Source organism: Lichenostomus cassidix, chromosome 4, assembly GCF_008360975.1.
Source record: "Lichenostomus cassidix isolate B80296 chromosome 4, HeHo_3.0, whole genome shotgun sequence".
Taxonomy (NCBI): domain Eukaryota; kingdom Metazoa; phylum Chordata; class Aves; order Passeriformes; family Meliphagidae; genus Lichenostomus; species Lichenostomus cassidix.
The window spans coordinates 1,611,187-1,636,773 of NC_139484.1; the positions used below are offsets into that span (position 1 = coordinate 1,611,187).

General features: G+C 40.7%; 1 protein-coding gene across 4 annotated transcripts in view; it reads left to right on the plus strand.

The window, feature by feature from the left end:
- ANK2 (ankyrin 2) overlaps positions 1–25,587 on the plus strand; it is a 188,313-nt gene that overhangs the window by 35,898 nt on the left and 126,828 nt on the right. Inside the window, exon 1 of one of the 4 annotated variants that reach the window (XM_085057565.1) lies at positions 19,790–20,052. The exons of 2 other annotated variants lie outside the window; for them this stretch is intronic. In XM_085057565.1, coding sequence (XP_084913691.1) covers positions 19,918–20,052 — 135 coding nt within the window. In that variant the 5' untranslated portion in view covers positions 19,790–19,917. Of the gene's footprint in view, positions 1–19,789; positions 20,053–25,587 lie in introns of those variants that run through there. One more of the 4 variants, XM_085057568.1, reaches the window with a different exon arrangement.

Genomic DNA, 25,587 nt, shown 5'->3' on the forward strand with positions numbered 1-25,587 from the left:
TCCTTTTGGCAGATCTCTAGAATTCAGAAGCCATCTGCTCCCTTGGCATACCTGGGCAATTTTGAGTTTGTTTTGCATTCAGTGTTAGGGATTTTTATATTCTGAACTGCACCGTTTAAATAAAATGACTGAGGCTGTTTGATGCCTTTGGGACCTCTGGGTGTGATCTCCATGACTTTTCAAAGGCTCGCTTTGCAGAGTTCATTAAGTCGCATCCAAATTTGTTTTATCAAAAACAGGAATGTAATTTCTAATGTATGCAGTGCGTGGATGCTGGGCAGGGCTGCTTGGGGCAGATTGTGATTACTCTCCTAATCCCTTAAATGGGACACTGCAGCATAAGGTAGTTTTTGTGATTACATTTTTGATTGTGGAATCCTCTGTAAAACAGCCTTTTTAAAAAATGTACTTAATGTGTGGCTGTCCTTGCTGGGAGGGCTTTTTTTTTCTATCTGCCCAGCACCCACCTCAGTTACTTCATCACAGCGTGTGTTGTTTTTCCCGATTTTCACAAATCCTATTTCCTCAACATGTTTGATTCAAATGCCTATTGGACTACTTTAATTAAAGCTGGATAGAATTAATACTGCCCCTTCTGCTATCTCTTCTCCCAGAGTGCTGCATATCCCTGACTGCAAGCAGGCAGGCTCAGGCCGCATTCGTGTTAGTAATCATGTGTGGTGATGCAGGCTCCTAATCAGATTTTCAGATCCAGGGATCACCAGTGGTCTTTGCTTAGAAAACACGGAGAATGCTTCAGAGTTGTGTGCGTTTCCTCCTTTTTAATATTCAGCCCCTGCTCCTGGCTCCCTTCTACTGCGGCTGTACCTTGCTGTTACATAAACAAGTGCCTGGCTGCACCCTAAACTTGCCTTCAGTCAGATGGCTGGGGGTGGGTCAGGCTGGGCTTCTCCCTCCTGCTCCTGCTGCAGGAGACACACAGCAACATAGGGATGAGTTTGTTTATGTCTGTACCTATAGATGCTCGTGCTGTGCAGAATGCAGGCTGCAGAGCAGGTCAGAGATGTGGCTGTGTGTGCACACCCAGCATATACACAGAATAATCCAAGAATGGAATATCTGTTATATATAGTATTTTCATTTAGTCATCAATTCCAGTGAGCTACATATCTGTGAGGTATTTATATATGTATCACTTTAATTCCTGAGGAGCAATAAGTGGTTTTACTGTGAAATGGGATTATCTCCTAGTAGGGGCCCTCCCAGTTTTTGTTTACTTTCTTGAAAAATGGAGGTTAGGAACAAATTAGATGTGCAGGTCTGTGAGAGGCAAAATGCAAACAAATATATTTTTGATTGTTCTCAACACTTAAAGTCTTTCTGCATAGGAGGAATCTGGTTCTGGCTTTGTGATTTGTTTGAAAGGTCTTACACTGCAGCAAGTGGATTTTCTCTACAATGGAGATCCATTTTGTTTGTTGAAGGATCATTAGGGTGGAGGAATATGTCAGGTGCTGTGGGCTGTCTTTTCCAGCCCTCATTTGGATACATGCCATGCACCAGTACGTGCTGAGTGCATGAAGCGCACATTTGGCCTTGTGATAAAACTTTTCCTGTGTCCCTGGAACATCCTGATTATGCAAAAGAGGATAAAGGAAGGGCCATGGCTTTAACTCTTCTACTCTGCCAGGATGCTGGGCATCTGTTAGTGCCATCCCATCCTTCTCCAAGCTCCCAGAGATGCTGCAGGGCGTGGGCTCGTGGGGCTCTGCCTCTTGAACGTTTTACAGTGTGACCATCACCTGTCTGGGCAGCAGCGCCACAAACTGTGGCTGCAGCCTCTGTGCTGCTGGGGTAGGACCAGAATGTTCTGAGATGTTGTCACATCTGCTGCTTGACGTAGCCCCGGGCCCTAGCAGCCCCTGGCCAGTGGCAGAGCTGGGAGCAGGCCCAGCAGCAGCAGTGAGTTGCTCACATCATCTCTTGGCCATCCTTAGTGCTTCTTTAAAGATGAACAGAATTATTCCACGCTCAAAAACTGGGAAAAGGAGCTTGCAGGCTGAAGACTCTCTCCTGCATTCTTTCTGAGGTTGACTCTGTTGATTTAAGAAAATTTTTAAAATCAGTTGACAAGAGGCAGCTCTACTGATCTTGCATCCCGGTTGGAAGTTTTCCCTTTTATGCAGTCAATCTTCTCTCACCATGTGGGAAAATGGGTCCTGATGCAAACATGTATATGTAAACAGAAATCTCCCCAATCTTCTGAATAGTTGTGTGGCTACCCAAATGTATCAAGGGCATTAAAAGCCAGGTACTAACACAGGAGGTAAGCAGCTTCAAATACATAGATTTTATTGAAACTGAGGCATGGCTAATTCCATTTTACCTAAATTCAGGGTACATAAGGCCCAGCTCCACTTGCCTCTTGTGTCTTTGAAGAGAGCTGCCTTTGGCTCACCCTTTGCAGAGTGAGGAGAGGGAACCGGGGTGATTCCATGACGGTCACTCACTGAGTCAGCAGCAAAGCTGGAATTACAGTCTGGGAATCCAGCTGCCTAGCCCCTGGCTCTATGTAACACATGCTTGCTTCTCCCTGTCTAAAGTACTTCTCAAAGCAGACACAGCTTCCTGTCTCTGCATGTGACAAGTGTTGAAGAGATTTTTGAAAACCCACATAAAATAAAATCCCAAAGAAAAAAACCTTTTGTAAAAATGGATTTTGCTGCCAAATAAAACTGATTTTTGAATGTTACAAATTTTTACTGTCAGTGATAAGGACAGCATTTGACGTCTGGTTTCTACTAGCAGTAATTGGGTATTTATGTAGTATTTGTATTTTTAAAAAGTTTAAAAAACTTTTATGCCTTTTTTGAAGGCCAGTTTCATGAGTTCAGCATTCTTAGCATAAAATGTTCTACAGCATCTGGATTATTCATCGCTGTTTGCTAAAAGAGATTGGGAACCAAAGGCATCAAGTGAATTTTGTCCTTCCTTTGACATCCTAAGGACTGCTGAAGCTCACACAGAGCTACTGCTGGACAATATCTGCAGAAAGACAAGGATGGAGGGATTCTGCTGTCAGCAGAATTCCAGCATGTGTGGTGAAGAGTCAATGTGCAGTAAGTGGTTTCCATTATGGAGCAGCAGGAGACAGGGAATGAGTTTGCTTTGTTTTACCTCAACAACAGGCATTGTTTCACATTACCATATCCTTTGTCACAAAAGAAAATATGAAAGGCTTCTCAGTTTATGGAAAATGTTGTCAGATTTGTCTTAGACCCAGGTCTATTTGAATTTCAAGCAGCTCTTTGGCAGGGAGGGTGGGCGTTTGTCATTGGGTATGCAGACTCTGCACTGAGGCTGGCAGCCCCAAAGTTCATCCCTTTGGAAAGGGCCAGAGTTCAACGAGGAAGGAGGACATGGAGGAACTAAGGAGTGCTTGGGTGTGCTAGAAAAAGGCATCCCGAGGAGGAGGGAGTCCCACAGAGTTCTTCGCTCTTGGTCACCCCGTGTTGGTTCATGGATGCCAACCACTTTCTCACCCGGTGTGAACCTGCTGCAGCATCCCTGTGGAGTTTGTATCAGGATAAGGAAGGGAAAGAGTCTCTCACTGCTTGACCTCTGTATATTGAAGCTTTCAAGGTTCATTGAAGCTTTAACCTACTGTTCTTCCCTTAGCACTGAATATGTCTTATCTGTTCAGTGTTGTGTTCATTGCCTTGGCAAATGTCTCTGTGGCTCACTAGAATTTCTAGATGTTTCAGATGCTCTCCAGCCACGAAAAAACTTTTTGGTGTTTTGTAATGGAGTGTTTGCATAGGAGGTGCCTATTCCTGATGACCTTTGAGCATTTTCCTTCTGTATCTCAAGCTTATGGTTTCCTTATGGAGATTTCCTTATGTTTTTTTCTGGGTGTGAAAATAATACCTCACTACTTTGCTTCCTTGTGAAATGGAGCTTCTTTAGATGACATTGCACTTCAGAATAGATTGGGACTTGCTGCTTCATTTTCTCAATGTCCTGTTTGAGAGATGTGATGTGCATGGGCACAAATACACAGTGTTCTGAAATGAAGCAAGACTGATGATCTCCAGTTCCTTTCCTTCTGATGGGAAAGGAGCAATTCTTAAATTTAAATTTGCTCACCTTTATATTGTTGTCTAATTATTCCTTGATTTATATGTGGTATTTGAGTTAATTTCCTTGGTAATTTTTGAAAGACAAGATTTATTTGGTCTTAATAAATTATGTGTAGACAGTATTTTGAAGCACAGATCATTTATCTCAATGTAGTTTTGGTATTGTGGGTGAATATGCCTCTTCACAAGTTTAAGTTGAATTAATCTGTATCTGGAATACTGGAGAAAAGATTAACGGGGTCTGTCGGCTCTATTGTGTGAGACTCTGGATGCAGGAGGAGGAAAATATCTTCCTGGAATGCTAAATCCCTTTGCATTGTAAAGCTTTCTGGGTACAATCCAATGTCACAGCTGACACTTTGGATTTTATAGCTGCATTAACTCATTATGTGGGTTTTTTTCCATAAAGTTATGAAAGTGTCCAAAATGTCCAAGTTTCTGTCTCTCACTTTGTGTATTTCAGTGAAAAGAACTTTTGCTGATCTTTAAAAAGAGCAACTGAGAGAGAGGAGAAATGTCAGCACCTGCCCACGGTGACTGTCCACCTGTCCTGTCTCTGCAAATCTAAGTTAGCATGAATTATTAAAAAACAATTTAGAGAGCATTTGCACATTGTAGGAGATCATCCCTGATAAACTTTTCTGGCTTTGGGGATGGTTTTGTTTACCTCCTTGTAAAATATTTTATGCCCTTTAAATTCATGGCTTTTCCTGCACCACTGGAAGAATTATTATGTGATGTTTGGGCAGCTTTGTGTTAAGCAATTAAAAAAACAAAGTTTAATGAGGATGTCAAATGTTAAACTGTGAAGTGTCAAGCTTTTCAAAATCTGGCTTCTGTAATTTAGTCCCTCAGGCTTTTCCACTGAACTCCTGGGGAAAGTTTGGCACCTGAAGAGAGAGTGGCATATGAGCGCTGAGTTCATAGTTTAATGGTGAAAGCTGGAGCCATGCCCTGGTGGATGTATTTGCCAATCTATAGTGCATCCAGAGTGTGGGAACAGGGAGTATGGCCCTGGGCAGGGCAGGAGGAGTATTGCCATTCAGGCCCCTGAGATGGTGCAAAATGCTAGTGCTGGCAGCTCTAGTATCACATGGATTTTCATACTTCATTGATTTGACTCTGCTCACAAAACATCTTCTGGGGTATTCTTTGAGAATGTAGGTGCCACTTCAGGTTTTGTAAGCAATTATTTCTGTTCTCTGCATCAATCCTAAGCAGCTCCTTTTGTGCACTCGTGGTGCTGGTAGTTTTGTTTGGTCTGGTGAGCTCTTCTGTACTTAACTATGTCTTTATGAATGTGCCTGTTAGTAACCCGTCAGTAATCCTTTTAGGCCTAGACAGCTAAAATCAACCTTTTTTTTTCCTGTTCAGTCCATGGGATTTTCCAGGTAGGAGTAGGTATTCCCCACTGTTACACAGTTACATACAGTTACATACATGAATTACTAAAATCTTACAAATGTAATTAAGTGTGTTTCAAGTGGTTCACAAAGTTGTTGCTGTTTAAGGGTTTTCTCTTGGGAATTATTTATGGAAAGTCTATATATTATACATAGAGTTAGTGTTTTGCATATAGTTTTTCAGAGTCTGCTTCAAAACCATGTTAACACTCATTCCTATGCTAAGACCTTCCACATATGGATCAATACGGATAAATTGCTAGCTGCCCTTTTACAAGTGACTGAAAACAGAGGCTGCAATTAAAAAAATGTCTGTAATTGCCTTCTATTTGTTGATGCTAATGAAAGATTTAGCATATTAACATCCCCAAAATCTAGCAGGTTCAGTAGCTCCTTACGGCTTTAGAAAAGCAACATTTTTAGGGAAGTGAGCCTAAGTAGTACATATTTCTGCTTAAGGTCAGCTTTTTGTCCTCCAGCAGAATCCCTTTCTGATGAAGAGAGGATAAGAATGAACAGAAGGAGAAATGGGAGTGAAAGTAAAGCAAGATTAAAAAGTTACCCTGTTTCTATGTGCTCTGAAACAGCCCAATGAGACTGATTGTCTGGGTCAGGAAAAATTCTCTGTGTTTCATATTTAGCAAATATTAAGGTGATGCTGTTCTTGTACGTGACCTGGGGAAGGGTGTGGGTTTCTTTTGGCCTGATAATTTAGATCTCCCTTCTCTTTTTCTCTGTGTGTAAAATAAGGCAGCATTGACAAGTGGTGTTCACCCAAAATGAGTGTAGCTCTTATTTCCCCAGGGTGGTAGAAAATGATTTCAGCTGATAGAACCCATAATTACAAGCCTTTCTAAGCTGTTTTAGGTTAAATAATTAAAGCTTATTTTAAATTATTTACTCTTTCTGGCCTGTGCTATGCCAGGATGTCTAACAGAGACATGTCAGTGCTCAAAACCAGTGAGGCTGACAGTGCAACAGGAGACTCGAGCAGACAAAAGCCAGTTTGTTCCTTGCTGCTCAGGCCATGATTTACTGGGGACTGCCTGGACCCACTTGAGCCTGCTTGTTCCCCTGCTTCATTTCTTTTTAAAGGCAGCAGTGCAGCAGGGAGGAAAGAAATTAAATGCACTGTGTTGGTTATAGTCTCACTGCTGGAGCAAGAGGAGGCAGGAACTAGGATTTCCCAAACGGCCCCGATACGCGAACAGAGAATAGTTAAGCTCAGCAAGTCTTTTCTATTTTTGCTGATGAACATGGTGATGGACATCAGAGCTGCCTGGGGAAAGGAGTCGTTGCTGCTATTGACATTTTCAGCCAGGGAGACTCAGTTCCACTTAGTTAAGTCAGGTAGCAGTGGAAGTTATCTGTCTTAGCCTCTCCACAGGGTCTCCACAGGTTTAATATTAGTTCTGTTTAGTTCCTGTTGGAAGCTGTGAAATCACAGAATGGTTTGTGTTGGAAAGATCCTTAAAACTCATCTCATTCCACTACCTGCCATGGGCAGGGACAGCTTCCACTAGGCCAGGTTGCTTGTAGCCCCATCCAGCTTGTCCTTGAACACTTCCAGGAATGGGGCAGCCAAACTTCTCTGGGCAACTAGGGCCTCACCACCTTTGCAGGGAAGAATTTCTCCCAGATATCCTATCTGGCCCTACCCCTGTAAGTGTGAAGCTGTTACACCTTGTTATTGAAGTAACATTCTTGCATCAAATAAAGCCTCAAAACTTTAGGTAACAGCAGAAGAAAAACCAGTCATTTTCCAAATGATGCCCATTTTCTCTTTATCTTGCTCACAAAAAAGATTATGAATAAACACATTTTGAGAGTGTTTTGGTACAGTGACATGACTTAGCATGATGACTTGAGTAAAACCTAAAATGCTGATGTGAGCCTTAAACTGCTGCGCCAAGCTGCTGTGTGCAGACTGGGGTGGCTTTCATGAGCATGGATTTGTTTTGCAGAATGACATTTGCTGGAGACAGAAAGTGATTCAGATTTAAAAAAAAAAGTTACTTTGACTGGTCAGTGCAAGTGCTGTATCACAGCAAAATTTTCCTGAGGAAATGCACAGAGACTCCATAGCAACTAGATGAGATCTGTGCTATATTCTCTCTGCTGCTACTGTGTTTTCTTGGGAGAACCCAGCCATCCCCACTGCCCCCCCAGCCACGGCGTCTGTGCTGCACAACCTGACTGTGCTTGGCAAATGGCAGCTGCAGCCACTGGCCACTGCATCAGGGGTATTTTTAGGATGATGAAAAATGCCCCAAGTTGTATTTTTTCCCTTTTCTTGATTATGACGAGGACAACACAAAGCCTGCAGTGTTGTCTGAAGGGTTGATAAACCACTCAGCTATTCCTTTGCTAACAGTTTATTTATTAACCTCTCCTTTCCTGCAATGCAGGTGCTAGCAGTAGGTACTATAATAGAGCTGGTTCCCTCAAGTGGTGCAGGGTATTAGCCTGGTGACTGATGAGGCCCTGGAAAAGGTTTCCCAAACAAGTGAAATCAGAAATAATTAATCGCTGTGCCCAGAGCCAGCTCTGCATTGCAGCACGAGTTCTCCCAAGCTTAAGCAAGTACGTGCTTGGCTGTCTTCCCCGGATTTCTAAGGAAGCCCAGCACTTAACCTGTTTGGTATAGGATGTGGTGCTGCTGATGGGAATGCAGGGCCAGCAGGAGTGCAGATGGGATATGGCTCCTTGCAGAGCTCAGGTGCCAGCACAGGGTTTGTCCCTGCAGCTGTGGAACGGAGCTCTGGCACCAACCTGAGTGTGTTTGCTCTTAGCACTGCTTGGAAATTCATTCAAACAGAGGAATGAAGGAAATTCTCCCAGGGCAGCTTAGGAGGAACCAAGGTCCTGCTACAGCTGATGAATATGCAGGTGGTTGAAAAGGTTAATTAACACCAGTTTTCTCTTTATTGCAGTTTAGCTATTTTGTACATCATCTTGCTGGATTTAGCAGCACACATTCCATTATTTTGGGCAATAAACCATCATTATGTTGTAGTCTCTGCATAGTTGTAGTAATGATCATTGGCCCAGAAGCGTGAAACACAGGAAGGAGTATTTTATCCTTTTTTAACCAACTTTAATATGCAAACTTAATGATACAAAAGCAGAAGGCTTGAGAGAAACCAGCCTCCTTCTGGAAGAGGTGTTTGAGATGGACAAGGATAATTTAGAGATAGGGAACTGTAATTAAAGGTTATAAAGGAACATTTGGTTTTATAACAGTATATATTATAATCTTAACTCATTGAAATCCCTGAAAGATTTGCTAATCATTTTAAGAGATTTAGATTTTTTCCAGATGATTTCAACCAGGAGATAATTCACCTCCTATTACATAACCATCTTAGTGATTTATATTTTCCAGTGTAATTTTTAAACATGTGTGCACTTTCTGTAATATGGCATGTGATTGAAGGAGAGATTATTTGTGGTGGAAAATAATGTCACACAAATATACCTTGAGGTCCAAAATGTTCTTTACGTAAGTCTCATGTTCTGTGACCCGTCCTGTGTTCAAATCACCATGTTGTTGGCACGAGAAGAGCCTTGGTTTTGACACGATTTATAGATTTAATACCCATCTAAAAATAATTACTAAAATAAATAGAGAAGTAGAAAGCACTGAAAAAAATTACAATTGGAATTGGAGAGACATTTGTAAAGGCAGAGGGGTAAAATGAAGGTGTTTTTTCCTAACACCTGGAATTCAAGATGTCCATATGCCTTTTGCAGAACAAGTATGCTTCCTTGCAAAGGAGCTAGTGCACTTTTAGCCCATCTGAACATAAATTCTAAATATTCTTCTCTGGTTTTACTTTTGACAGTGATTTGCAGCAGTTGTGATTCTTCAATCTCAAATTCCTTTCAGTTCAGAAAGGACTATCTGTAATATGTTTTGCTGCCTATTTTAGCTTATAGTCTTTAATTATTTCTTAATATATGGAACTAAGAGTAATGCCTTGAGATTATTAATGCAGAAACTTGCTGATTCTTTAATCCACTCAGAGTTTGTGGAAGTGAGAGATCCCTGCTGTCAGTGAAAAACAAGATCACAGAATGAAAAGAAGTCTTCCCTTCCTAAGTGCTGCTTCAGGGCATCAGTGTCTTTATCGTGGATATTTGTGAAAGCGTTAAAATTTTTAAAACAGGTGCTTTACTGCTGTGTGAAGACAATGCAGCATCCAATGGTGGTCACTGGCTAAGTGAGAAAGAGTCGAAGTTTTGCCATGTAGGAGTTGTCAGACATTGGGACAGACTGCCCATGATGGTGGCAGAGTCACCATCCCTGCAGGGATTTGAAAGATGTGTGGATGTGGCACTTGGGAACATGGGGTAGTGGTGGCTTGGCAATGCTGGGGGAACAGTTGGATCTCTTCCATCCCAAATCATTCCATGATTCTGTGGCTGATCAATGAGGCTGTGGGCTGTAGAGAATCTGGCTGACAGAGCTGCTACAGGGTTTATTTTCTTTGATTTTTGTCCTTGACAGTCCTTTAGTGCTGGAAGGAATTGGAGCAGTGAGTGAGAGAGGACCTCCTGGCCAGGGATAAACCGATCCTACTGTGATCCAAAGGCAAAGATCAGGCTCAGTTCAGTGGGTGCTGGAGCAGGCTCATAGAGAATGGATAAGAATAGACAAATATTCATTTAGTCAGACGGCTGCTTCCCCTGTGGTGTTGATATCTCCCCATAAATGAGTCATCTCTGCAGTAATAAAGAATTTCAATTGTCACTGTGAATGCAGCAGGACTTTTGGAACTCGCACGTAGGATCTGAGGTCTTTCACTTAATATTCATTTGGCCTGGGAAATGGTTGCCTCTTCAAGTATTTTATTATACCAAATTCCTTTGTTTTAGAGTATCATTGTATAATAGATGCACTTTTACTTATCTTGGGGGTTTGGCTATTGTTTAGCATACAAAGTTCATTTTTTGCCTCTATTATTTTATTCATTCTGAGTGTAAACTGCAAATTCAAGTGGGAATTGTATTCAACCTGATGAAGGCCTAGGATGTGGGGCTTTATCAGTGTTGAATTACGTTATCATACAACTGCTTTATAGGCATTAATATCTCAAATACAGAATGTACTTTGCTTTTTTTCAGCAAGATCATCTGGGTTGAGTTCTTGAAGGTACAAATCTTGTAGGAAAGAGTAAGTTTATTGCCGTATTCCACAAAATAGGGCACTGCTTCCAGTGAGATGGGAATCTTGGTTTCTCTTCTCTATTTTAAAAATTATTTATTTACTGTAGTATTTATGTACTGTAGTACAGGCTAAGGAGCAGTTTAGCAATATTTTTTCTGTTGATAAGCACTTAAAAAAACAAGTCCATGGGACTTCCCTGCTCAGACTGGTTGTCAGAGGAAGTGCTGCTCTCTGAAAGGAATGGTAACGGGAGGCAGGTCTGGATAAATTGGAATCTATTTCTGACCCTGCCTATTACCTAACTGGAAATATATGTATTTTTCATTCCGTATAATTGAAATTTTATATATTTCTGTCCCAGTTGGTGTTGGGAAGATGCTGTCAGAGAGGAAAGATGGAAATTCAGTCTTGAGAGAAGGTGTCAGAGAAGGGAGTGGTTTGTGGATGTTGTGACCTGTTTTCCATCTTGTCACTGCCTTGAGTCCAAATTTTGGTGTTGGGCCACAAAGTCCAAATAAATGAGCTGTAACAGTGACAGAACAGGGCTGGCAAGAAGTAATGCAGATGGGAAAAGGTGCTCCCAAGGGGAAGAGTGCTGGATGTTGTGAGGGATGTAACCCTCTGTTGCTTGATTTGAATTCTCCTGCCTGCCCGGGCTCTGTCCATGTTGGAGTTTTGGGGCTTTGTTAAGGGTGGGTGGAGGGGTGGTCATGGCCAAGGGTTTCCTCAGTTCTTGGAACACCGTAGGGTATATAGGAGAATTCATTAATATAATTTATTTGGTAATGATAAAATATTACAGTTATAATATAACATAAAATTTCAAATAAATGCTACAGCGCTTTTCTTGCTGGCAGTAAACCTGTGGGTTTATGTATGTTTGGATTTTTTGTTGGTTTGTCTATTTTAACTGACATCAATGGAGCTTACTAGCACCTAATTTTGGTTCTGTTGTAATTATGCTTTTCTTAAAATTGCATTATTTTTTGAGAGAACCCAGGTTTTTGTGTGGAGCTGTTCGTGCTGCATACTCCTTTCCAAGCTTTTGGCTTCCAGGCAAGCCAGATGACTATCTTTCATTTGTTATCAGTATCTTCAGAGTTACCAGACAGAGAAGAGGGGTAACTCCTGTTAGCAGTACAGTTAAAATTTGGGATTGTGCTGCTCTGTGGGGGCAGTTTTTGTGTGAATTCCATCTGCTGGATGTGACTGAGAACTGCAGAGAAACTGTGAAGTTCCTTCTCTCTATGAGTTTAGAATTTTGTGGGGTTGGCATTTAGCAGGGCAGGGGTTTTTTGTGGAAGGTGTTGCCCTGTTCCATGCTTCCCTGAATTTTCTAATGCCTTATCTACAAAAATCATGTTTATTTGATTATCTCTTTCTTATGTGTTTACTTCTCATAAGAATGTGAAGTAGTTCTTGAAACCTTGGTTTTTTTGCCTCATATTTAACAGCCACAGGATGTGCACCATTAATGTGCATCTCACAGTATCATAAGTTATTAAAGGCAGCTGTAGGAAGTTTTACAGCATTCTTAGGCTTTCTCTGGAAATAAACTACTCAGTTCTGTCACTGTGCTTTCTTTGGCTCTCTTTATAGGTGTTGCTGGTTTTAACAATCCTGAGAGACTACAGTGCCCAAACACTTTCTTTGCCAATTGTTCGTAATATCACAATTTCTAGTTTGTACATCATTCAGAATTTGATGGAGACTTGGTTACACATGATGTGCTCTTCACTATGACCTTTGGTATTTCTATTAACTGTGTGGAGGTGATTTGGTTTTTTTCCTGGTTGCCAAGCCTTAAGTAGCTGATGAATGACGTGAAGGTGTGTTTTCAATCACAAGATCTCAAATTGTCTATTTAGAACTGTGTGTGTGGCTGCAATAATGAAGTTTAGTCAGTTACTCAGCAGACTTATTTGTTTTTCACGCTATTCTGGTCCTCGTTTGGATGATTTATGTAACTATAAGTCACAAATTGCTTGCTTACAGAAACAAAAATCTTGATTGTACTCTGTTAGAACCCTTTTGATCATAGGGAATTGCTTTTGGAAGATTGTCATCTTTTATTTATCATCTACTGCAACTCCGTCAGTGCGGGGAAAGGCAAAATATTAGACAGGAGTGATATAAACCCAAGCTTTCAAGTAGTGTTTGTTGACATGTGATGAATAGAGCACATAATTTTTCCTTTCATGACTCACTCTTTCTTCAGAAATTGGGAAGATGCACCCTTTGGAACTTGCTCCTAAGTGGCTGTGTGTTCATCTGCACTGGGGCCTTGTTAAAGGCAGAGACTTGGAGTCAGTACTGCAGGATTCTGTTTTATTTTTCCAAGTAGCTGTCAGTGCGATTAGCTGAGCACATACACCACAGCTATAATATTGCAGAATAGGAGAATTGCAGTTTTATGGTTGTAGTTCAACGGAATGTGGGTACACTTGGCAGAGCCAGGTTGTTTTAAGCATTGATACGGGTATATTCAGTGAGTGTGCACCTGAACCTCAGTCGGTGTTCATTAATTCATATTGGTGTGGGAATTGTGGGCATTAGGTTTAGTTTCCTTTCAGTGGCACTAATATTCTCTTTATGATTCCAGTTTAACCATAAAGAGCAATTTACTAAAACAAATAGCTTAATATTTAAGATATCAGTATTTGCTTATGCAGATGAATAGTAACTCTTGTTTCTAACAGATGTATTAAATGAGCCCTGAGATAACAGGCACAAGGTGCAAAATAAAGTAGAAACTGAGTAAATGAACTCTGGGTTTTCACTTAAGAACCTGTGATGAACCCCTTTGTATCATATGCCATTAATGATGCCACTTGCAGCAGCCATTAGTATAATGGGAAAGGAAAAGCTAAAACTAGGGGCAAAATATTAACCAAAATACGTAATTCTTTGAGGATTCCTGAGAATATGCTCTTAAGCAAAAGTAAAATTATGTATTTAACATTGTTATCTTTCATTCCTCATTGATTGATCTATTCTGTTAAGCTACAATAAAGCAAAAGATGCAATGCGGCAAACTTTATTGTATGCATTGTATTCCTATGTGGTAAGATAAGAAAAAGCTGTGGGCAACCTAAACCTAATAAGCTAATAAGCTACAGCTGTGCCCCTGAACAAGCGAGGTAAATGAGTTGGTCAGAGAATGGAGCAGTGAATGCAAAGGTGTGTGACTGATTGGAGAAAGCACCTGTGGATGGTTTGCTAACCAACTGTCATGTAACGAGGAACACCTGCTGTGCTATATGAAAGAGTATAAAAGGGGTACTAGGAGATAGCGGGGAGCTGTTGCCTGCCACTGTGGTGAGTGTCACCCATGAGTCCATCATCAAATTGTGACCCTGACATGAGGGTGGTTGAGACCATGGATCAGAGAGCGGCTGGTGGTAGAGCCCAGCCAAGGAAACAGGCTGAGTGAGAGCCTGAAGAAGTCTGGATGATTTAAGAAAGAAAAAATGAAAGAGACACCCAACCTCAGGTGAGTGGAATATAGAAATGGGGACTCAAGTGTCAGCAGAGGAAGGCTTTATTTTGGATATTCTGCTGTGAATTTTAAAAAATGTTATTTGTACAAGGTGTGAAAGTTATGGCAAAAAGAGAAAAGCAATAGAAAAATGTTCTGTGTGTAAAAGAATCTACAATGAAAGAATGCCTATCTACAAATCTCCAATAAAGTAAAGCAGCCTGATTGTACAAGTTCTGATTCAGTTTCCAGAGCACTACTAGCTTCCATAGAATGTACAAGGCGTGAAAGTTAAAAAATGTTCTGTGTGTAAAGGAAGAAGGCAATAGAAAAATGTTCTGTGTTTAAAATAAGAGTGCAAGTTATAGTTTAGCAGATTGAACCTAGCATGGTGGAGCAAATCTGAATTCTGTGTCCAGAATGCAAAGGCCAAAGTAGAAGACAGCAGCAAGGTGGTAAAAGAAAAAAGAAATCATAGTTCATGTTAACAAAGCTATGAAGGATAGCAAAACTGCATTTGTAGTTAAAAAGCAAAATGGGGGAATTGTGGTAAGATAAGAAAAAGCTGTGAGCAACCTAAACCTAATAAGCTAATAAGCTACAGCTGTGCCCCTGAACAAGCGAGGTAAATGAGTTGGTCAGAGAATGGAGCAGTGAATGCAAAGGTGTGTGACTGATTGGAGAAAACACCTGTGGATGGTTTGCTAACCAACTGTCATGTAACAAGGAACACTTGCTATGCTAAAGGAATATATGCTATGCTATATATTTGGCATGCTATCTTTTGTATGTTATATATGAACGTATCTTGTATGTTATGTATGTTATATATGTTATATATTCCCCCCACAAACCAATTTTATATCAAAATAGGCAACTTTTGGTTTTGAAAATTGTATCAAATTCATAAGATATCCAACACAAGTGAGAACTTCAGAAACTTCTGCCTTTCAGCAACAGGAGCTTAGGAGACAGGATTTTCAGAGTCAGCAGTGAGCTCCTGCTGATGTATTCAGAAGGGAAAATTGGCTGATTATCTTGGAAAAGAGAATTGAGGCCTTACTTGATATTCCAAATTGAGAATGTGATAGCTTCACACTATCCTACAAGATGGTTTAAGGCAGAATAAGTATTCCGTCTGCGTTAAGGAAGAAAAATCAGAGCTAATAAAGGGCTAGAGATTTGGTTTAGATTTAGACTGATACAAATAGGCACCAATTAGAGCTTAGTGCCACAGGAGGATATAGAAACATGAAGTTCTCATAAAATGCCTTAGTTCTGTTGAAATGGAAAAGAAAAAGCTGGTTTGGGCATGAGAAGTGATGATTTACTTTATAGCTGTGTTGGCTTGGGTGGGTCTGAACTGCATCTTAACCCTTTATCCTCAGGGTATTATTGAATATTTCTCCTTGCACTGATTTTTAGTTCTGTGATTAGTGAACAATCCCTGTAAGATTTCCCCTGTGTTATTCAGTGCTTCATATTAACACGTGCCTTTCATTGCCGATGAAGTGGAACTAAGGCTGAGAGAGAAAAGAAATATCGACTGCAATTTTTAATGGGAAAAATGGGTGACACATAAACTGCTTTGCCTGTGAGGGCATCTCTCTGAAATTTAGGGTTCTTCTCACCTTCTTGTGCGACACCTGTCATCCAAATGCTCCAGTATCTGCAAAGTAAGGATGAGTTTTATCTGTGGAATGCTGGAGGCTTGGATGCCTTTTTGTGTATATTTTATACTTTCCTATCCATGAAACAATTTTTTCACACCTGTACCAGCAGGATCTGTAGCTGCAGTGATTACACTTCAGGTTATTTCTTTATTTGTTTTCAGAGTGACTAAAATATATATAGAACCACTTGGATTAAGAGCTGTCCAGAGAGGATCATTAGGCTTAATGTGTCAAATGATTCACTATCAAAAGCAGAGCAAGTCCTCTTCAGAATGGCTCAAAATAGTTTTTTGCAACTGATTTGACTTAAAAAAATATTTAAGATGAATAGGATTTTCTGCTTGGTCTTCTGGAGCAGACAATGGCCTCTTTGTAAAGGCTGCTTAGGCTTTGGGAATTGCTTATTGTGGTCTCTGTGACCAGAAGAAGAAAAGGCAGAACTTTTGGGAAATAGTGATCTCATCAGTGTCATTATTGTAAAGCATAAAGGGGGACATAAATGATATAAAGTCATGACTCATCAGAGTTTATAATCCACATGAGCACAAGATCTAACCCAAAATAATTGTGAGAAGCAAGTGAGCTGCGTTATACTTGACCTTCCCATAGAAGAATCCCCGAGAGTGAAAGACTTTGCATTTAGGAATAATTTCAAGGTTCGGGAGATCTCCTAGAAGTATATAGGTCCCAGTGCAGTCTCTTGTCTCTCTCTGTTTTTTAAAAATTACTATGTTTTACCATAAAAGTGTCATGGGAAGTGGCTCTTTGGGGAAAGATGTAACAATAGCAAAAGTGGGGATTTATGTCACTAACAAGCGTTATTTGTCTTGATACTTAGAACTCTTTCTTTCTTCATTTTTTCTCTCTTTTTTTTTTTTTTTTTTTTTCCCTGCAGCACTAAATGCTATTACAATGATTCCTGAATTGTTAGTTTGGTTGTGCTAATTGAAACATCTACTGACAAACTCAGCTTAATAGTAATAGCAAAAAAGGGATAAAGAAGCATTTTTCGTGGCAGGAGAGCAGTTTTGCTTCTGTTGCTGCCTACCCGGGTGTGTGTAACTGTCCTTAAGTCCTGTTTCATCTTGAAAGACTCAAGCTTTGCCATTCCTGAGCTGTGGAATGGTATCCCATGAAATGAAGTCTCCCTCTGAAGATCTGCTGACAGCTTAGATTTCACTGCTTCTCACTTGTTAGTCTTTGAGGTCTTGGTTGGGATTTTGTGAGTCACTGCACACCAGTGGGTTTGTACCACACTGCTGTTTTTGATAGCCACTTTTAACAAACTGAGAGTATTTATCCATGGCACCATTTGCTGTGCAAATCTTTGGGATAGATGCCATTCCCAGAAGTTTGCTGAGGGCTTTGTTGGTTCATGTTGCACTGAAGCTGATAGTCATAACTGCTGCAGATTTAGAAAGACTTCAGGGATGAAACCAGAATGTTTCTGCCATTTGGGAGCACTGATGGGCCCTGCTGTACCATCAGTGCTTTACCACATGATGTTAAAGCATCACGCTTTAACATTTTCATCTCTCCTCTCCTCCTAACAGGCACTTAAAATGTTTCTGAAGATTTTCTAGGTAAGAGAGTAATTGTCGTTTAGAGTTAGTGTTGTGAAAAGGTCTGTTGGGCTGCTGAGGAGGACTGAGGTGAGTGCATTGGCATGAGCTCTGTGCCTGTAAGTTGTGTCTCTAGGTTTGGTTTCTTCACTGCTGCCTGCTGCTGGGGTAGATTTACAGCCCAAACAAGACAGCAGACAGCATGTGAATGCAGAGATACAGCAAAATGTTCCTCTACAAAGACTTTGAAGCCTCCATCATGAAACATGTGCTTTGTTAGGATATGATGCCCTAAGCCTGGCAGGACACGAAAGTGTTTGCTTTCTGAGTAATTTGCCCTAAAGACTTGGGGCCATTTGGACAAACAACAGTAATATTGTTGAAAGGCTCTGGCAGAAAGCTTCTCCGTTGCTCTCCCTCTGATGGCTACACAGATTTTTGCTTTCCACAAGCAGCATTTCCCAGGAATGCATGTTACTCGAGTTTGGCCACCCTTTCCCCTCGAGTGGTGCCTTGTGTTTTCCAGTAAGTTAATTGCATATTAAATAGCTTGCTCTATCCAGGGATTTGTAGTTCCAGTTTATGTTGGAGCCTTGGTTATTTGAACTTTGGTTGAATCAAGTGTTTGGTAGGATTCCTTCTTGCATCCTTTTACTTTGATAACTAAGAAGTTCTGGCACTGTGTACACACCTTACTACTGTCACAGGGTAATGCTTTGGAAGAGCTGAAGGAAATCAATGTAATTATGGACCAGTGAGCCTTGCATGAACATTCCTGAAATATTTGCCAGTTGCTGGCAAAAATGTTAAAAGGCAAAAGCAACAATTAATTTAACTGTTTTGTGCATGTGTCTATCCAGCATGTATCCATGTTTGTTACACATCACAGCACCTGAGGCGCTGAGGGATCCATCCTGGAGCATTCATCAGAGGGAAAAGTTGTAGAGCGAGTTTAAGTCTCCCTCATGGTAATTAACACACAAGAGAGCCCCATGCCCATCACTAATCCTTAACGGGGGGCTGGGGGGAGCTTGGTCTCCTGGATCATAACTGGTGCTGCTGTGAAGGGGAACTGGCTGGGAATCAATAGGCTGCCATGCACAGCTGCCTGCTGATGTGTGCTGCCATACTGACAATGGGTTGAAACCCCACAGAGAAAAATGCTAGCTGCCTGTTGCAATTCTTTGAGGATCTCTCTGTTTCTGAGGTATTTGGGGCTTAAATTTTCAAATACATGCCCAGCTCCACTGGGGTTGGATGTGCATGGTGGTGCATTCTGCAGGACTTTGGTATCTACAGACACTTTGTCCCCATTGCCTCTGCTACCCCCAGCTGGTCCTGAAGCATTTGAAAACTGCCAATTCTCAACTACCTTTTCTTTTTATTTTGTTTGGGTTTTGGTGGTGTGGTTTGGTTTGGTTTTGGTGTTTGTTAATTCTGCCTTGAGCCACCTCTGGATAATGGGTAGGTTCCAATATGCAGTCCTGAAAATTACTTTTATCTTAATGGGTACAGTCATGATAAGTAACTCCAGCCTAGAGGGAATGTTCTTACTCTCAGTTTTGGTGGGATTTTTCTTACTTTCTTCTGGGGTTTTTTTTGGCTTGTTTATTTTTTTCTCCTTTTTTTTTTTTTGTTTGTTTTCATTTTGTTTTGTTTGGCTTTTTTGTTGTTGTTTGTTTTTTTTTTTTTGCAATTTTTTTTCTTTGGGTTCATTTTTAAATCATAACTAACTAAAAAATTAACACCAACTTTAAAAAAGCAAATTGATAATAAAAATCCAAAGCAAGATCAAACATGACATAGACAAGAGCAAAAGTGATCTAGCATCAGATATTGTCCTTTTTGGATACATTTGAGCTCATCTGAAATCATACCCGGGGGACATATCAATCTAAAGCAAGCTCATCACAGTTATTGGCTACATGAACATGAAATACCGTGTGAGTCACAGGAATTAAATGGTCATGAAATCTGTGTTCATCCATTTTGTCTTGGTTTGTAAATATCAAATAGATGTTGAATAATAGACTTGAATAAATAATATTTTTAGTTAGAAACTCAGAAAGCATTAGCAACATTCTGAAATTGCGTGCTTTATGTAAGCACAGTGAGACCGAGCAGGGTAGGGAAAAAATCAAAACATTGAAAGGCACGCAAGTGGGTAACTCAATAACCCGCATGTGTAGGGCATTCCACCCAGTGGGACTTTAACTTTGCGAGCTGGGACGGCTGGCTCCGTGCTGCAGAGCCGTCCCCCGGCCCACCCCACGCCATTGACATGCATAGCTGGCCTGGTAGGTGTAAAAATAGCAAGGCAGCGCCTGAATTGGAAATGGTCACTGATTGCCGCCTGCAGTTGCTGAGGTTTCGGGTTCTCGGGGACACGGGACGGCTCGGGGAAGGGAGCCCGGGAGCAGGGGCCGGGCAGCGGAGCGCAGGTGGGACCTTCCCCCTGTCCTTCGGGAGCGCTGGGCACCCGCCGCGCTGCCAGGGCCATCCCCCTGATCAGAGCTAGCAGAAGAACTGATATGGGCAATGCACCAATTTGCCAGGCTTGTCATTCAGAGAAGGGCTTAAGGACGCAAGGGAACATACAGGATTTGGATAAAACTCCTGATTATTATGGATACAGCAGTGAAGAAAGTAAAGAGCCTGAAGCCCTGGTAAGTTTTGGCTGAAGAAAACAGGAGTCACAGGGAAAAATTCAGATGAGGGTTGTGCATGTTGGATTTGCAAAGGATTTCTTTGCTCAGAACCTTACTGGCTAGCTTGCAATACTGAGGGATCTTTGCTTTGCTGCCCTGTCTGTGGTTAAAGAGCAGCTGTCACTAAGCTGTGCAGTGGCTTCAAAGTGTTGTCAGCTACCAGAAGGTTTAGGTATGTGGAGAGAGAACCCCATGGGTGAAACAAGTCCTGCGATGAGTGGATGTTGTGCAGTTATCCTGGTTTGCACAACTGCTAGGAATGATCCTGTATCGATTGTTCTTGAAAAAGTTGAACTCAATAGCTTACTTTTGAGCTGCTGTCTGCCCAGTACATGATATTGTTTTCTGTGCGTGCAGTCGAGACAGAGCTGCACAGATCCTGATGCAGATGAGGATTACAGTGAGTGGGACCAGGCACAGGCAAAGGGGTCATGCTTATGGCAGTAATGTCAGCATTTGTGCTGCAAACCAGAGCAAAACCATTAAGATGTGAATACCTGTATTTACCTGTGGCAAATGAAGTGTCTCTTCTCTCTTTTTTTCTTCTAATTCTGTTTGAGAAATTCATTAAGTGGTTATTTCATTCAAAATTGGCAATGGCAATATATTGTGTCAAAGCTTCTGGCAAAACAGGAAGATCAGTAATCCTTCAATGTCAGTGTATCCAAATCTTATGTTCTCCACAACTGATCTATAACAAAATTGGTCTCACTTTGACCTGATGCTTTGCACATGCCTGAGCTCTATTGCAGTGCAGCATAGGTGAACTGAGTCCCAGTGTTCTTGGGGAAGAGGAGACCCAAGGCACTTCCAGCAGCAGTTTGCAAGGAGTTCTGCACTATCCTAGAAAACACTTTTGATGCTGTCTTGGTTTTCTGGTAGGAATTTTTTTGGCTGCATTTTTCTGACTGGTTTTATGCTGTACTTCATTGGCAGCACAGCTGGATCAGTTCTTCATAGAATCACAAAATAGCTTGGGTTGGAAGAGACCTTAAAGATCATCTAGTTGCAAACTCTCTGAAATAAAACTTCCTTCAAGCTAAAACATGAAAGTAACCTACTTCTTTGAGCATGCAGACAGGTTTTTTTCTCCTACCAAGCAATTTTTGGTTGAATTAACCAATCATCTGAAGGGACAGCAGGCTTCCCTGGGCTGTGGGGGAGGATGGGCCTGCATCTATTGCCAAGGGTGGTTTCACTGGGCATTAGAAGATCTCCCTTCAGGTGGTCACCCTGAAGCTGCTAGCCAAGGTATGGAAGCCAAGCCCCTGTGACACAAATAAGCAAACTGAAACAGCTCTTCCAGCACGTTCAGTCTCCAAGCTGCCCTTTGGCATAAGATCAGGCCTCAGAGGAGGCAGGAGTGAGCAGCATGTGATCTTTGAGGTTTCTTTGCCTTTTTCTGGATACTTTTCATTCAGCCTACGTAGCTTTTCATAGCAGGCAGAGATCAGGCACTTTGATAATGTCTTTGATGTGTTTAATCATAAGATCTTGGCTTTATATGACCCTGGCAGGGACTGGCCAAGTTTCTTTAGAATGTCTGTCTTGATTCAGGTTTCCAGTGCTTGGGGGATTACAAAGAAAAATTCCTGTATTTTCCTAAGAAGGTTTCCAGTCTCTTATCATTCTTCTAATTCCATACAAAAAAAGTTAAAAGAAAAAGAGGTGTATCTAAATTAGAAAGGTGAGCAAAGTTGTGTCCTGCAGGGACAAATTGTGTATCTATTTTTTTCTGCCCAAACAGGAATATAATATGCAGCACAATACCCTGTTAGCTGTACGTTTCCTCTGCTTTTATATAACTGTAGCCATGCTCCCTGTCTTGGCTCATTAAAATGAGTTGCCACATCAAACTGAATATGATGACTCCAGGAGTATTGTAGCAGATAAAAGGTTCAGAACAATTCAGCTGATATTCAGTCTACTCGGTGGCAAAATTGCTTTGCTGATCTAATACTGTGTAAGCTAAGAATCAAATGCAGTCTGCTGCCTTGGGACCAGGTATTTCCAACTGCCTAGGTCAGACTGCTCTCTGAGTTTAGGCACAGGAGTGTCCCAGACTCTGACTGCAGCATTCATATAAGTTTTTTCTCCTTCAAGGCAGGAATTGGGCAATGTGGGCTTGTACATAATTTTTGCTTTTCTACAGGTGAAGTCAGGTGAAACTGGTTCCTCTCTCTGCTGCCCAGAGCTGAATTTTTTAAGATCTAGGCCCAGGATTACAAGATTATTCATTTAGTACTTGAATGTTCCTTTTACCTTTCTGTACAAGTAAGATCTCTGCCATGAGTCTTGCTGAATCAGAAACTACTGTAACACCCATTTGTTTGCATCTCTGTTAGTCCATCTCAAAGCAACACGAAATCATTTGTTCTGTTTTATGGAACCAGTACATTTGAATCAATGGGCGATCGGTTAATGGTGTTTAGGAAGGTAAAGCAATTTGACTCTTTAACATGGATGGTATTAGCACACTTCTTTTATTAGGAAACGTCACTTTGACCATAGGGAAAGAAAAATTGAAAGTGATAGAATTATCTGTCAACAGTGTGTCATAAATTTCACTTACAGTCTGGATTTTTGTTAAGCCTGGTTATTATCCTGCTAGATATGTTTGGAATGGCATCCTAATTCTTTCTAGAGGTGCTCTAGCATCATTACCTCTATTTTGGAACATCATCAGTAATGGAAACTTGCCATGGAATCCATTTAGATGTCTGCCAAGTTCTACAGTTGTTACCAACACCTCAGCATCCCAGTATATGGTATTTAGAGGGTCTTAAATATTTTTCCTTTTTTCAGTTCCTGTAGAGGAAATCTTGGTTCCTTATCAGTATTTAAGATACTTCAGTAAATGTGTGTGTCAAGTAGGAGAACCAAGAATAATCATGTGGCTCTTTTGAACCTATCCCAAATCCTTGCTGTTTCAGGAAATCACTAAATGATCCTTTCCCCCAAATTCCAGCACAAGAAATGTTCCAATTAAACAGCAGGATTACACTGTTTTATAGGATTATATTTTTATTTTTTACAGTAATGAAGAGTTTTCCAGTTTTTAGGATTACTCAGGCTATGGTAAAATCTTGCATTCTTGAAACCCAAATCCTTTGGGGTTTAGGTTGTTTTTCAGGTTGTTTTGGGTTTTTTTTCTTTCTTCTTTTTAAAATACTCTGATTATGTTTTCTAGGTACGTTTCAGAGTCTGTTTTTTATAGTCACAGTGATGATAATTCCGACAATCACACGTTGTTTCCAAGCTGGGATTGTTTGTTTTTGAGGAGATGAATAGCCCAGGGGAATGGCAGGGATTACACATTCCTGAAGTTCAGCTAGTGCTGAGGTGCTGTCCTGGATTAGAACCATGATAACTGATGTTGCTTTATATTGTAAAATCAGTATGGATTAAAGTAACTTTTATAATTTCAGATACTGCCCTCAGAAGGGACATACAGCTGGGGAAAAGACTTTTATTCTATTATTTTTTGTAGGAAACTATGCAGTTTTGCCTCAGTTCTCACAAATCCTTCATTGACACAATACAATCAGCAGCCAGGCCAGTATGGCAAGTTAATGAACAGAGTGGGAGGACTCCTACAGATGTCTGAGGCAGCTAAGGATCATAAAACGTTTATAAAAGGCATTTGCTTCTTGGCTTAAGGAAGGGGTGATTTTACATTAGTTTTCTCTTCCTCTTCTGCTGCTACTGTATTTGCCAATATTGGCCCAAATTCAGGAACAGGGTTAGGCGTGTGTTTAAACCCTCCCTTTAGCAAATAACTTAAATCTGTTTCGTTTGAGATCAATTAGACTTAAAGATGTGGTAAAAATTAACCACAGTTTAAAGTGGTTTGCCAAAATATCCCTGTATTCTCCTCGTGGTTAAAAACAAAGCCAAATTAATCAGGCATTTGTGCATTCCAGCAGAGAGAAAAGAGTGGCTGGATGGCTGGTATCCTGCAAGCTCTGGAGTTTCAAGAAGGAGTTGGCAAAAGAGTTGAAGGTTTCAAAATATAACAACCTGCATAAAATGAAAGCCATCCCATATGAATAATTGAGAGTTTTCCCATCAATATAAAAAGGAAGAATAGGTGAAGCCTGGCTTTTCCATTAGTAAAAATTAGAAGTGTCTATTGCATTAATGATTGTTCAGTTGTGTCTGTTTGGAGCAGTCTTGGAGCAGGCATTGGTGTTTGGGTAAAACAGTTACCTGGGCAGTTTTCTTCTCCTTTTGTTGCTCAAAAATACGTTTGTTGGGATAACGTAGCATCAGGAAAACATTTAGTAAATTTCCAGTGCAGCTTTCTGAGAACAGTCTCTTAGAAAGACATGAAAGTACCACAGAATGTGCACACATTGAAAATACTGGAAGTTAATGAAAATATGTTTGAATTATAATGCATTTTTTATTTATGATGTGCATAAATCATAAATCACTTAACCTAGTTTATTTTCGGAGCTTCTTTTTTGTGATGGTTCTTTCCATCTCCAGTCATACCAATGAAATTCATTTCTTGAGGACACTCTAAATGTTGAATCTTGCTGCATGTTGTATCTCCTTTGGGTTGCAGCCTCTTTGTCTGACACAAGAAAGCTTTTACCAATATGTATAATAAATGCAAACAATATTACCCTTCCCACCTGCTCTGGCACTGCGTATATGGGCTCCTACACATCCCTTAGCAGAGCTAATGAGAGAATATTCATTCTGAGGAGCACAGGATATACTGAAAGGGTCACTTTGGAATATGGTCTATGCTATCTCAGGTTTCTGGGTCAGGGAATAATTTTCCGTGTTTGAAAATGGTTTGATTTGAAATCGAGGATTATTTTAATCCTGGGTCATATGCAGTGTATAGCACAAAAGCTTTTTTTGTTCTTGTACCTATTTCACCATCTTGTTATTACAAAATACTTTTTGCTGAAAATATCAACAGTCTTCATGCCAAAGGGTGGGTCCATGTCCACACTGTCTGCAGCAGTGCGGTGAGGGCAACTCCAGCCATGGCTCCAGATCAATGCCAGTAAAAGTGGTGCCAGCTTTTCCATATCCTTCGTGGTGTGCTACGATTAATTGGCCTAAACACTTGAAGTACCTTAAATTATTCAGGTTCAAAATACATGCTTCAAAGAATGTTTTTATTTCTCTGGTTTATAACCCATCAATATCAACTTAGAGAGACAGACCTCTGAGATTAAAAATAATTAATTACTAGGTGCTGTTAGCTTCATCTTGGCAGAAAATATTTAACTTGCTAGTGATCTCTTCTCTCTGAACGCTTATGTTCTTCTTCTTCTTCACATCTCACAAATCCTGGAACTCTTCTTGTTTTAACAAATGTTAGTTTATTGTAAGGTCAGTTGTGTCTTTTTCCTGGATAAAAACTTGCTCTAGATTGTGAGAACAAGATGTTTGTCTAGTGAAAGCTGTGATTTTAGAATTGTGGGCTTTTCAGTTCAAGTATTCAGGAGCAAATTCTATACCATCAAAGGT